The 12881-nt window shown below is 36.4% G+C and overlaps 1 protein-coding gene across 1 annotated transcript in view; it reads left to right on the top strand.

Moving 5' to 3' along the window:
- The first annotated feature begins 2903 nt into the window (after positions 1-2903).
- The window catches only part of LOC143983138 (zona pellucida-like domain-containing protein 1), a 72440-nt gene continuing 62462 nt past the window's right edge, over positions 2904-12881 (top strand). The window contains exon 1 of the mRNA XM_077482466.1: positions 2904-3037. Within this exon, the coding sequence (XP_077338592.1) occupies positions 2978-3037 (60 nt within the window). The 5' untranslated portion in view covers positions 2904-2977. The remainder of the gene's footprint in view (positions 3038-12881) is intronic.

Genomic DNA, 12881 nt, shown 5'->3' with positions numbered 1-12881 from the left:
TTCCACTCATACACTGACGACACGCAACTTTATTTCCGTATCACTGGACAAAGAGATCACCACCTACAACTTGAAAACTGCCTCGATTCAGTAGAAGACTGGATAACCACCAACTCCCTCAAACTCAACGAATCAAAGACAGAGCTTCTTATCTTACACCCAAATCATAATTCCGTAACCAAAACCTCCTGGACTCCACCCACCGTCTTTGGGCAGACCATCTCCCCAAAGATCAAGGCCAAGAGTCTCAGGGTTATTTTAGACTCACAAATGTCAATGGATGCACAAATAGGAGCAGTAGTCAGTGGATCTCACCATCTGCTTCGCATGCTTCGCAGACTCATCCCTTTTATCACAAAGAATGATAAAGTAGTGGTAGTTGGAACAATCATTAATTCACGACTGGACTATGCAAACTCGCTTTACATAGGATTACCACAATATCAACTTGCGCGATTACAACTGATCCAAAACACGGCAGCAAGGCTGATAACAGAAAAACTAGCAAAGGAGTCCTTTTTATTATCAAGACTAGTTATCAAGGTTAGATTAGAGTCTCCACAGAGCACAAGGCTACCCTGACAATAACCAAATACTATACATACACACTGCCATGCTGCTTCCCTATCTCTTTTCTTTTTGTCCTAGTAGTTAGTAGTGCTTACACTTTATGTTCTTCGCACATAAATAAATCACAGTTAAATCAAATCAATAAGTGCATCGCTACAATTTTAAACTTTACAAAAATACCAAAAACAAATCAATAAATATCATCCTCTTGTGCTAGAATAATATTACTAAGCAAATTACTACATCCTCCAATGTCTATACACTTCTGTGCTATTTTTGCAAACACCTATATAATATCAAGAGGAAAACAAAAATGTCCTTTGTGCTGGAAAATAAACATTCTTCTGTGATAACATATATTATGTACCACAAGTCACTCTGTCCTCAACCTTATGCTCACTTACTAAGTGTAGCGCTTTGTTCTCCTTTTGCAAACATATAAAAAATAAAGCAGAAAAAAATATTCTTCCATAATAATAGATCCTCCCCTGTATCGCCTCTCCAGATTTTGTCACTTAAAGTGGATGAAAACCCGATTCATGAAATTTAAGCTGAGCACATACACTATATCTATATATATTGTCTAATCTCTCTTTAAGGCACTATGTCCCATGGCTGTCTTCTACTCCATTCTTCTGTTATCAGCCTGATAACTTCTGACAAGTTCTCCATCAACTGAGATAAAAGCAGCCTGAGTTTTGTGTTGGGTTTGATGCTATAAATAGATTAGCAGTGTGCTGAACTATTCAACAAACAGAGCTGAAAGTCTCTACCTATGAGGAGTGGAGGTGTGTACATTTCCTCCAGTCAGTTGTCTTGGCTGTGTTCCCAGGCTTCACTGCAGTGCTGAACAGGAAGAGAAAATATTCTATTCTATCCTAACATGATCTGAACTTTCTAAAGCTGAAGAGAGCAGATATACAAGTAAAACTTATATAGGGAGATTTATTTCATCTCTGTGTATCATCTGAGGCTGTTCACTTCACTGGGTATATGTGAGGGTTTACATCAACTTTAAGGCAAATCTTAAATACCACTCATATTGCTTTCCATAAAAACTGATACTATTTGTTAAAAGATCACACTCATATATTAGAGCCCTTTCACACTGATGTGCTTTTGATGCGCTTTGTGCAGTTTCGGGTCATTTTACACTGATGTTCTTTTAATGTGTTGCCATTAGCTTACAATGAAAGGTGCCTTTTTGGTGCATTTTTGAACAATTTCAGCAAAGATATAGCATGCAGGACTTTTCAAAGCTCAGGGCACATCGAATTTAATGGGGAATAGTTTTGTTACCCTGGAAAAGAGTGGCAAAATTTCACCAGTCTGAAAAGGAGCATTTATGTGCACCAAACTTCATTGCACACAGATGAAGGTAAATGTTCACCATCAATCTATTCCTTTTATTCACATTAACATGACAACTGTCACCAGAACCGGTCTCTCTAAAGCATGAATGCTCAACCCGTGACCCTACCGCTGTTACAGAACTACCAAACCAAGGCTGTCAGTTACAAGCATGACTCCCAGAGGCACGATGGAACCTCCAGGTTGCCATATTACATTACATTTTACATAAAATGACAGTGCTAAGGACCGAAGACATTTTTAATAACGTTCAATGCTAAATTTTTTTTTTTTGGTTTGCTATTTTTTTTTCCTATGAAAGTGGAGTTTCCCTTTAAGCTTGTCATTTTCGAACATTAGCTCTCACAACCGAGGACAGGTTTCTAGCTGAAAATTGTGTTTTAGCTACAACTGGATAACATTTAGCTTTGTGTAAAAGTATTACTCTAGCACTGCATAAACCATTGGTGCTATATACATTCTGTATAATGATAATAATAATAAGTATACTGTAGACAGGCCCACAAATTTATGGCTGTGCATTCAGAAACAAAAATTCTGACCTTTTCAAGACTGTCTGCATCACTAGTAATACATGATACAAATTAAAGAACGTATTTCCAGGAAATACTATCTATAAAGGTTAGAATGAACTCCACCTGCTTTACGTACTATATTTATTGTTTAACTGTTTTCGGAAATACCTTAGTGAAAACTTAGTAAAGGAAATATGATATTTGTTGCATCCTGTCTGTTTCAACTCTTAATGTAGGGAAGCCCTAGGTCTGAAAACTCCTTTTTATCAAATTACAGGGTCAGGAAGTGTATTTATACATTGCAATTATTTAAGCAATTGACATGACTGTCATTTTTGACACATACATTGTTACTCTACACAATTGCTTTGTTCTTGCATATCTATGACTGAAATACATTAGTTCTGATAACAAAAGAACTGTTAAGTACAGTAGGTATTGGTGTCATAAATGAAACATAACATGTATTGGGTGCTCATATATACAGAATATATAAATATATAAGGCGTTTCAGCGCACCGATGGTTTTTATTTTGATACACATCCACAGACAAGACTTTTCTGCTTTTTCTACAGCTATGGTAAGTGGATTCTTCCCTGTTTTGATCATAAAATACTAGCATGGAGAATGCAATATGTTTAATTGATATATTACATACAGAGGTATTTTTATCAATGTTTTCACCCTAACTTCACATATTAGATTCAATAGGAAAAATGTCTTGGGTAAACTTTCTGAGAATCTTGGCTAAAAACATTGATAAATAAACCCCATAATGTTGGCAGTTTATTATTGAATCTCTATATACTGTACATGATTATGTTACTGCACTTACTTTATTTAGGTAGGGTCCAGAGCAATGATATAGTACAAAGTAAAGTAATTCGTAGCAGTCAATATGATTTCAGCTTTTGACTATGTAGAACGACAAAGTGCAGTTGCTGTGTTCAATGGTTGTTAATGGTTAATATTATTACCTATAAAATTTGTATAGTCTAGCCCAGTAATGGCGAACCTTGGCACCCCAGATGTTTTGGAACTACAATTTCCATGATGCTCATGCACTCTGTGGTGTACTATAGCACCATGGGAAATGTAGTTCTAAAACATCTGGGGTGCCAAGGTTCGCCATCAATAGTATAGCCCATTTTCTATTTTAAAAACCATAAAGATCTATGTACACTATATTATCAAAAGTACTGGGAGGCTTGCCTTTCACATGCACATGAACTTTAATGGTATTCCAGTCTTAGTCCATAGGGTTCAATATTGAGTTGACCCACCCATTGCAGCTATAAGTGCTTCCACTTCTCTGGGAAGGCTGTCAACAAGGTTTAGCAGTGTGTCTATGGGAATGGTTGACTATTCTTCCAGAAACGCATTTGTGAGGTCAGACACTGATGTTGAACAAGAAGGCCTGGCTTGCAGTCTCCATTCTAATTCATCCCAAAGGTGTTCTATCAGGTTGAGGTCAGGACTCTGGGCAGGCCAGTCAAGTTCCTCCACCCCAAAATCGCTCATCCATGCCTTTATGGACCTTGATTTGTGCTCCTAACCTGACTGTAACCCGATAGAACACCTTTGGGATGAATTAGAGCAGCCAGGCCTTATAATTCAACATCAGTGCCTGACCTCAAAAATATGCTTCTAGAAGGATGGTCAAACATTTCCACAGACACACTCCTAAACCTTGTGCACAGCCTTTCCAGAAGAGTTAAAGCTGTTATAGCTGCAAAGGGTTGGCCAACTCAATATTGTACCCTACAGACTAAGGATGCTATTAAAATTCATTTTAGTGTAAAGGCAATTGTCACAATACTTTTGGGAATACAGTGTAGATAGATAAATAGATAGAGTTTATATTTTTTTAAATAGCAAATGGGCTAGTCTATATCTATCTATCTAGCTATTTATCTATCTATCTAGATTTTGTTTTTTTCAATCAAACCGTTATCAAAGAGTGCAAAACACAATGTATATATAAAAATACTATACTATATAGCAACCAATTACAACTTCAGCATTCACTAATCTGACTACTGTAGCTAGAAGTCTGATTGGTTGCCTTGGTTTACTGTACAATGCACCATCTTTGTACTTTTTTGGCCATTCCTTATTAAATAAGAAAATAAATTAACTAACTTCTCCTCCAAGCATTTTGCCTTTTTTGTCCTGCACTGTGTGTATATATAGTGATAGTGTAGGGGGTTATTTGAGGTGTAGTGCTTTTCCGTGAGTTCAGGTCAGCTGAGAAATACAGTTTAGAGCTTTCTGGCCCAAGTTTATTTAAAATGAAAAAATAAAAAAAATAAACAGTTAAGATCCAACACAACAAAAAGGTGAGCCAGGTGTGTTCAGCATACCCCTCTTAATGTTATACACCAATATATAGCCTTCCCTCTGCCTCTTGACTCACTCTGGCAGTGCTGCTACTCTGGCACTTTAAGACTGCCTTTTTTCTCAGCTCTCTCACAGCTCCCTGCTGTACTTAGCCAAACCCTGGCCTCTGTATCAGTAGCATACCATCATTTTCAAAAGCTATGTAATTATTCCATTCTTGATCTTTATGCTATGGGGCTCATTAATGTAAAAAAATGATATGAATGTTTACAGCGACCATTCAAATTCCTTGTGTCATTTTTTTTCTGAAAATAATAGGTAAAACATGATTGGTCACTGTGAAATGTTTCTCCAATAGCTTTAAAAAAATCAGCTGCAAAATGTCTTCTTTAAAACTTGTAAAAAGATTAATAGTTGTCATGGAAAATCGTTTCTGCATTATGTGACTCATAAGCATGACAGCATCCATAGAAAGCCTGTTAATGATAACTATTTACTCACTTAGAGCAAATGGCAGGATATAAAATTTTCATTACTTTCATGTCACTGGGAAGCATTACTATATGATATGATAAAATATATTACAGATTGCTGGATTCACACCTTTTTTTTCTTTTTACATATTACTTTAACTCTAAATATAGCAGAATGCAGCAAGCACGATTTCTGGTACTGGCAATATAAATGGTGCTGGACACTGATAAATATTTCAGAATTTAATGGAAAAGTAGGAAAATTGCTGGAAAATGTAACTAGTCTGAAATAAACAAATAAATAATGCAAAAGGAAGGGATTAGAGATATATGTTGCAGAGCGTGACACTGCATCCAATAATAATTGAGCAAAAACAAAAAAACAGGAAATAGAAGAGTAAGGACATTTAAGGTTGCCACTATAAACCCGAATAGGAAAGAGAAATGGATCACATTAAAAAACACATATTTTTGAAAAAAAAGTGTGGTGCATATACATATGAACATATCTAGGAAAGGACACTTTCTCATACAAGAGAACAGATAGGGAGGCTGACACATAGAAGTAGCATGGTAGGCCTATGGGAATAGGAGACCAGTTAGTCCTAGAGGATTCCTTCTGGCTCTGAGGCCAAGCATACAGAACTTCAAGATCAGCGCCAATGGATCGCTACGCATTTCACCTTTAGCTTCTTCGGGAGAGCTTATCGATACTAAGAAATATATCATAATCGCTATTAGCTTCATATATTGATATATCATACTGAATTGTTATACATCATACAAAAAAATGATATATACATATTTATTTAGAGACAATTATCTAAAAAGAAGACATTTCATTTTTCAGTTATATGTCACTCAGAAATAAAAACAATACAGAAATATATACAGTATATAGTATTAGTTTTTATTTAATCTAACATATAACTTTTATTTTATCTCAAAGTAAATAATATTCTATCAAATTGTAGTGAAATTCAGATATATTAAATGTAATAGAAAAAAAAAAGTTTACATTGTTTAATATATTCATTATTAGGAAATGATAGGACCCAACCAAATTGTATTGAATTTGCTCAAATCTATTCAGGTCAACTCAATTTAATTAAATCAAATAACATGGATCAAATTAAACTAAGTCATATTCAATTAGATTAAAATAAACAAATTAAATTATAAATCAAATATTAATTAATTAAACCAGATCATACCTTACCAGATAAAATCAAATTTATGTAAACAATTAATGATAGAAACCTACTTGTAAGATTAGTATATATAGGGTGTTATCACTGGATAAGTATTATTAATCATCAGGTAGTCCCATGATTAATATATATGGACATCACCTATAGTGGGAACATATTAATAAAAGGTTATCAGTTTCAGACCATGCACAGTAACTGAGCAGATGTTCTGGAAAATCTCACTAACTTTAGGATGTAAAAAATGTCCTGTCAGTAATTGGTAAACCGGTTAATCTTTTACAGCTGAATGTGGGGCTGGTTCTATTCATAGTGCCTGAACATTTGTTTTATACATAGTTCTGATATCTAATACAAACCAACTTTCTCTAATACTTTGCCAGTGTGCAAAGTATTAGACTAGTAAATTGGTAATAAAGCCACGTAATATAAATTGCACCATTAAAGCGGGGTTCCACCCTAAAGTGGAACTTCCGCTGATCGGAACCCTCCCCCCTCCGGTGTCACAATTGGCACCTTTCAGGGGGGAGGGGGGTGGAGATACCTGTCAAAGACAGGTATTTACACCCACTCCTGGGCATAGACTCCCGTGGGAGTCTATGCCTCTTCCTGTCCTGCCGTGCTGTCTGCTGGGACACACACGGGTCCCAGAGACAGCGCGGACAATTCCTATTGTGCTGCTCGACTCGCGCATGCGCAGTAGGGAACTGGGAAGTGAAGCCAATTCGCTTCACTTCCTGATTCCCTCACCTAGAATGGTGGCGGCAGCGGCCGAGAGCCGAGCGATCGATCGGCCTCGGCATCGCTGGAACCCGGGACAGGTGAGTGTCCATTTATTAAAAGTCAGCAGCTGTAGTATTTATAGCTACTGGCTTTTAATATTTTTTTCCCCAGTACAGTCCCGCTTTTAATGTTGTATTACAACTGATTTACTAAGGCAGTTCTGAATCTTCACAAGTGGGAAGTTTTGAAACTTCACAAGCCACGTGAAATGCATTTGAAGATGACTTGGTATTTAAGGTGATCAGAATATTGGATCTAACAAAAATCTAACAGTCAAACAACAGCAATAATATCCTTTTTATAGTAGAGAGTTGAAAAAACAAAATCCACAAACAGTAAAGAAATCCAACAGTTATTTTTTTTTCATTTGTGTACCTTTTGTAGATATCCCTGCATGTCTTGTCCCAGTTAAAACATAATCAGCAGCAACAGGAAGTGAGGTGAAATCCCCCCAATGGGAGATACAGGCAACAATAAAAATGAACGGATGCAAACTTATTGAAAATTCATACATTAACCACTTCAGCCCCAAAGGACAGGCCATTTTTTGTTTATACAGCACTGCTTCGCTTTAACTGACAATTGCGCGGTCATGCAACGATGTACCCAACAAAATTGACGTAATTTTTTTCCCACAAATAGAGATTTCTTTTGTTGATATTTGAACACCTCTGCGGTTTTTATTTTTTGTGCTATAAACAAACAAAGAGCAAGAATTTAGAAAAAAATAAAACATTTTCTAACTTTTTGCTATAAAACATATCCAATAAAAACAAATAAAAAAAAACAAATGTATTTATCAGTTTAGGCCAATATATATTCTTCGACATATTGTTTGTAAATAAAAAAATCACAATAGGCATACAGTATATTGATTAGTTTGCACAAAATGTATCACGTCTACAAACTATGGGATAGATTTAAGGACTTATTTATTTTTATTGTTTTTACTAGGAATGGCGATTTTTAGCAGGACTGCGACATTGCAGCAGACAAATCTGACTCCAAATGACACTTTTTGGGGACCAATAACATTATTACATTGATCAGTGATATGAAAATGCACTGATCAATGTAAAAATGACACTGGCAAGGAAGGGGGTTAAACTGATGTTAAATGATCAAGGGGTTAAGTGTGTTCCCTCAGCATGTTCTAACAGTAGGGGGGTTTGGCTCACTGGGACATGATAGAGATCACTGTTCCTGATCACTGGGAACAGTACATCTCTGACATGTCCCCTGTCAGAACGGGAATCCACTTGTTTACACTGACAGATCCCCACTCTACTTAGCGATTGTAGGTTGCCGGTGGACATCGAGCCTGCCCGACCTGAGGGCATGCTCCCGCAGCATGCAGTGGGAGTGAGAGTGTTCCAGTGGTGGCATGCGCCGGTCTGCAAGTGCTCCTGCGCGACCCGCCTTACCTGTACGGAGATTTGCTCAGGAGATGCGACCTGCTGCAGTATATCTGCGTGAGCTGGTCAGCTAGTGGTTAAGTATAAACTGTTAAAACATATTAACCCTAAAACACATTTCTTACCCAGTACCTCTCCCCCTCCCTCCTCCCAATGAAAAAAACTCCAAAACCATATTCCTTCTACCCATAGTACACACTTCAAGTATGCCAAGCCTATTCAACGCCACATATATGAATTTTTCCATCAAATCCTCACTTGAATGATATAATTCTTCCATAGTACAAAAATATATTCCACCCTCCTTAGCCAATCTTCCATTGATGGGGTCTCCTGCAAGTCCCTTGGCGGCGTTCAGTAGATGTGGAATGAGTGATTTCCTATATTGTGCTATTGAATTCGCAGTATTATGGAGCAAATATATTGATGGATCTTTAGGTAGGTCAGTGCCAAATATTTCCTGTACAATCCTTGCCACCCCCTATACAAAATTCTTGTATTTTTACACATTCCAGCCAAATGTGAAACATAGTCCCCTTTACACTCCCTGTCAACATAATGGTGACTTTCCTGCTTGATTTTTCTGTGCTCTGATTGGTGTAACATATCTCATCTGATTTAATGATGATATAAAGTGCTTCAAATGGCAAAGCTTAGACTCATCTAATGGGGCAACTGCTGTATAGTGCTTACTCTCCTTCCCTTCATAATATCCTTCAGTTGCAAATTGTTATCCTTTGTCTATGCTAAAAAATAATCCTCATTCCCTGGTAGAAAATAACCTATAGTGGGAACATATTAATAAAAGGTTATCAGTTTCAGACCATGCACAGTAACTGAGCAGATGTTCTGGAAAATCTCACTAACTTTAGGATGTAAAAAATGTCCTGTCAGTAATTGGTAAACCGGTTAATCTTTTACAGCTGAATGTGGGGCTGGTTCTATTCATAGTGCCTGAACATTTGTTTTATACACAGTTCTGATATCTAATACAAACCAACTTTCTCTAATACTTTGCCAGTGTGCAAAGTATTAGACTAGTAAATTGGTAATAAATCAAAAGTGTATATTGATTGGTTTGGACAAAAGTTATAGCATCTACAAAATAGGGAATAGATTTATGGCATTTTTATTATAATTTTTTTTTTTTAACAGTAATGCGATTTTTTATCAGGACTGTGACATTGCGGCAGACAGATTGGACACTTTGGCACATTTTTGCATTTTTGGGACCATTGACATTGACACTCACATATCTATACTCTGATAAACAAAATATGTATAGGAAATTTTAGGTGGGTTCGTAAGTACTTAAAATCTAAGAAGACAACATGTAGACATATGACCGTCACACGTATTAACAGAACATGAGTCAATTTGGAAGCAAAACAAAACACAACATATACTGAATCCATAAGATGCCATAAGTTGCAAAATAATGTATTATCATTTACTTTCCCAATGTCAGAGTGAATGAAACTTCACTCCAAGCCCCAGGAAAGGAAAAATAAAAATAAAAAAATCCCTACAGTTTCTCATAGTTATAGGGATCGAGATCTCATATCTGTGCACAGGTTATTTATTTGAGAATAAACTTGAACTTGTAAAAAAAAAGGTATAAATGTAAACTAGTACCAATACTAAGCTCCTTATCAATGGAAACAAAAATACAAAGCGCAAGCATTAATGTGATCACATTTCTTATTGATGGCCATAAAACAATGGTGTGTACACACCTCTGAAAAAAAAAAAGTCTTTGTTTACACATAGACAGTTCATACACATCCATTACATCACTCAGACGCACACCTTAATTGAGATTCAATCCTGTACATTCTGGATAGAAGAGCTTATGTAATAATATTAAAAGTGAGCTTTTAATATGGTGGCTATTCTAAGGAAAGATACTGATGGGGAATAAATCAGAGAAATTCCTGGCAAGAGTATTGGAAGCAAAAAAATTGTCAAACTTTATTGCTAAAATTAAAAATAAGGTGGGGGTCTACTAAATATAACTGAAAAGATTGAATGTAGCGATGACACTTTGGACAAAGTGTTTGTCATGTAAAAAATTAGGTTTTTGCCTCAGAACAGTAAAGGGGTTCTGAGGGTTAATTATGTAGGTTTAACTTTGACATCAGTTTGGCTGGGCTGTGTTAGAGTTCTGCCTGGTCATGTGTACAGTGAGGTGCACATGACAGGCTCAGAACCAGGCCAGGTTGGACGCTTTGGGGACCAGCGTTCCCCGGAGCCAATCAGTGGGTGTGTCTGGCCCCGCTGAGGAGTCTGGGGGTACTTAAGATATTGAAGTCACGTGCTCCGGATTTTTTGTCGTTCGTGAGGCCATAGCGTGAGGCCATAGTGGCCTGTTCCTGATTCTGGACCGGGGTAGCCCCGTGAGGACAACTTTGTGTAAAAAAAAAAATGTGTTTTAACCACTTCCCGTCCGCCGTCATATGATGTCCTTGACTTTGTGCGGGGATATCAGAAGGATGCCTGCGGCTACAGGCATCATTCAGATATCAGCTTTTTCAGCTGGCGATTTCCTACACCATAAGAATGATCACAGTGGCTGTTCCGCAGCTTGATCGTTCTTACGGGAGGTGAGAGGGGACATCCTCCCTCCCGCCGCCCTCCAGTGCTTCTACCGACTCACCGCTACAATCAAAGCCAGGATCGTTTTTTTTTATTTTATTTCAGGCTTCCCAGCCTAGAGGTGAGATATGGGGTCTTATTGACCCCATATCTCACTGTAAAGAGGACCTGCCATGCCATATTCCTATTACAAGTGATGTTTACATTCCTTGTAATAGGAATAAAAGTGATCAAAAAATTAATTTTTTGGAAAAATGTGTCAAACTAAAATAAATAAAGTAAAATGAACAATAAAAAAAAGTATATATTTTTTAAAGTGCCCCTGTCCTCGTGTGCTCATATGCAGAAGTGAACGCATATATAAGTCCCGCCCACATATGAAACCGGTGTTCAAACCACAAATGTGAGGTATCACTGTGAGTGTTAGAGCAATAGAAATAACTTTGGCCCTAGACCTCCACTGTAACTCAAAACATGTAACCAGTAAAAAAATTTATAGCGTCGCCTATGAGGATTTTTAAGTAGCGAAGTTTGGCACCATTCCACGTACATGTGCAATTTTGAAGGGTGACATGTTAGGTATCTATTTACTCTGTGTAACTTCATCTTTCACATTATGCAAAAACATTGGGCTAACTTTACTGTTTTTTTTAAAGCACAAAACTTTTTTTCACAAAAAAATGTGGTCGAAAAATTGCTGTGCAAATACCGCGCAACATAAAAAGTTTAAATGACCATCATTGTATTCTCTAGGGTCTCTGCTAAAAAAAAAAATATATATATATATATATATATATATATATATATATATATATATATATATATATATATATATATATATATATATATATATATATATATATAATATTTTGGGGTTCTATGTAATTTTCTAGAAAAGAAACGATGGTTTTTAAATGTAGGGGAGAAATGTCAGAATTGGCCGGGGTGTTCCAGAACGCCTGAAGGTGCTCCCTGCATGTTGGGCCTCTGTATGTGGCCACTCTGTGTAAAAGTCTCACACATGTGGTATCGCCATACTCAGGAGTAATAGCAGAATGTGTTTTGGGGTGTAATTTGTGGTATACATATGCTGTGTGTGAGAAAACCTGCTAATCTGACAATTTTGTGAAAAAAAAAGAAAAGAAAAATATTGATTTTGCAAAGAATTGTGGAAAAAAATAAATGACAACTTTAAAAAACTCACCATGCTTCTTTCTAAATACCTTGGTATGTCATTTGAGGGGTCATTTGGGGGGTATTTGTACTTTTCTGGCATGTTAAGGTCTTAAGAAATTAGATAGGCCATCAGTAATTCAGGTGTGATCAATTTTCAGATATTGGCACCATAGCTTGTGGACTTTATAACTTTCACAAAGACCAAAAAATATACAACAATTTGTACTTATTTTTACCAAAGATATGTAGCAGTATACATTTTGGTCAAAATGTATGAAGAAAAATTACTAATTTGCTAAATTTTATAACAGAAACAGAGAAAAATTCATTTTTTTTTACAGAATTTTCAGTCTTTCTTTTATATATGCTTTCTTTAGCATAAAAAAATAAAAAAAAAACAATGGTGATTAAATACCACCAAAAGAAAGCTGTAT

Source organism: Lithobates pipiens, unplaced genomic scaffold, assembly GCF_037356315.1.
Source record: "Lithobates pipiens isolate NorthernLeopardFrog02 unplaced genomic scaffold, aLitPip1_a1.2 Scaffold_16, whole genome shotgun sequence".
Classification (NCBI taxonomy): domain Eukaryota; kingdom Metazoa; phylum Chordata; class Amphibia; order Anura; family Ranidae; genus Lithobates; species Lithobates pipiens.
The sequence above is the reverse complement of the archived record's forward strand: the minus strand, read 5'-3'. Positions and strand labels throughout refer to the sequence as shown.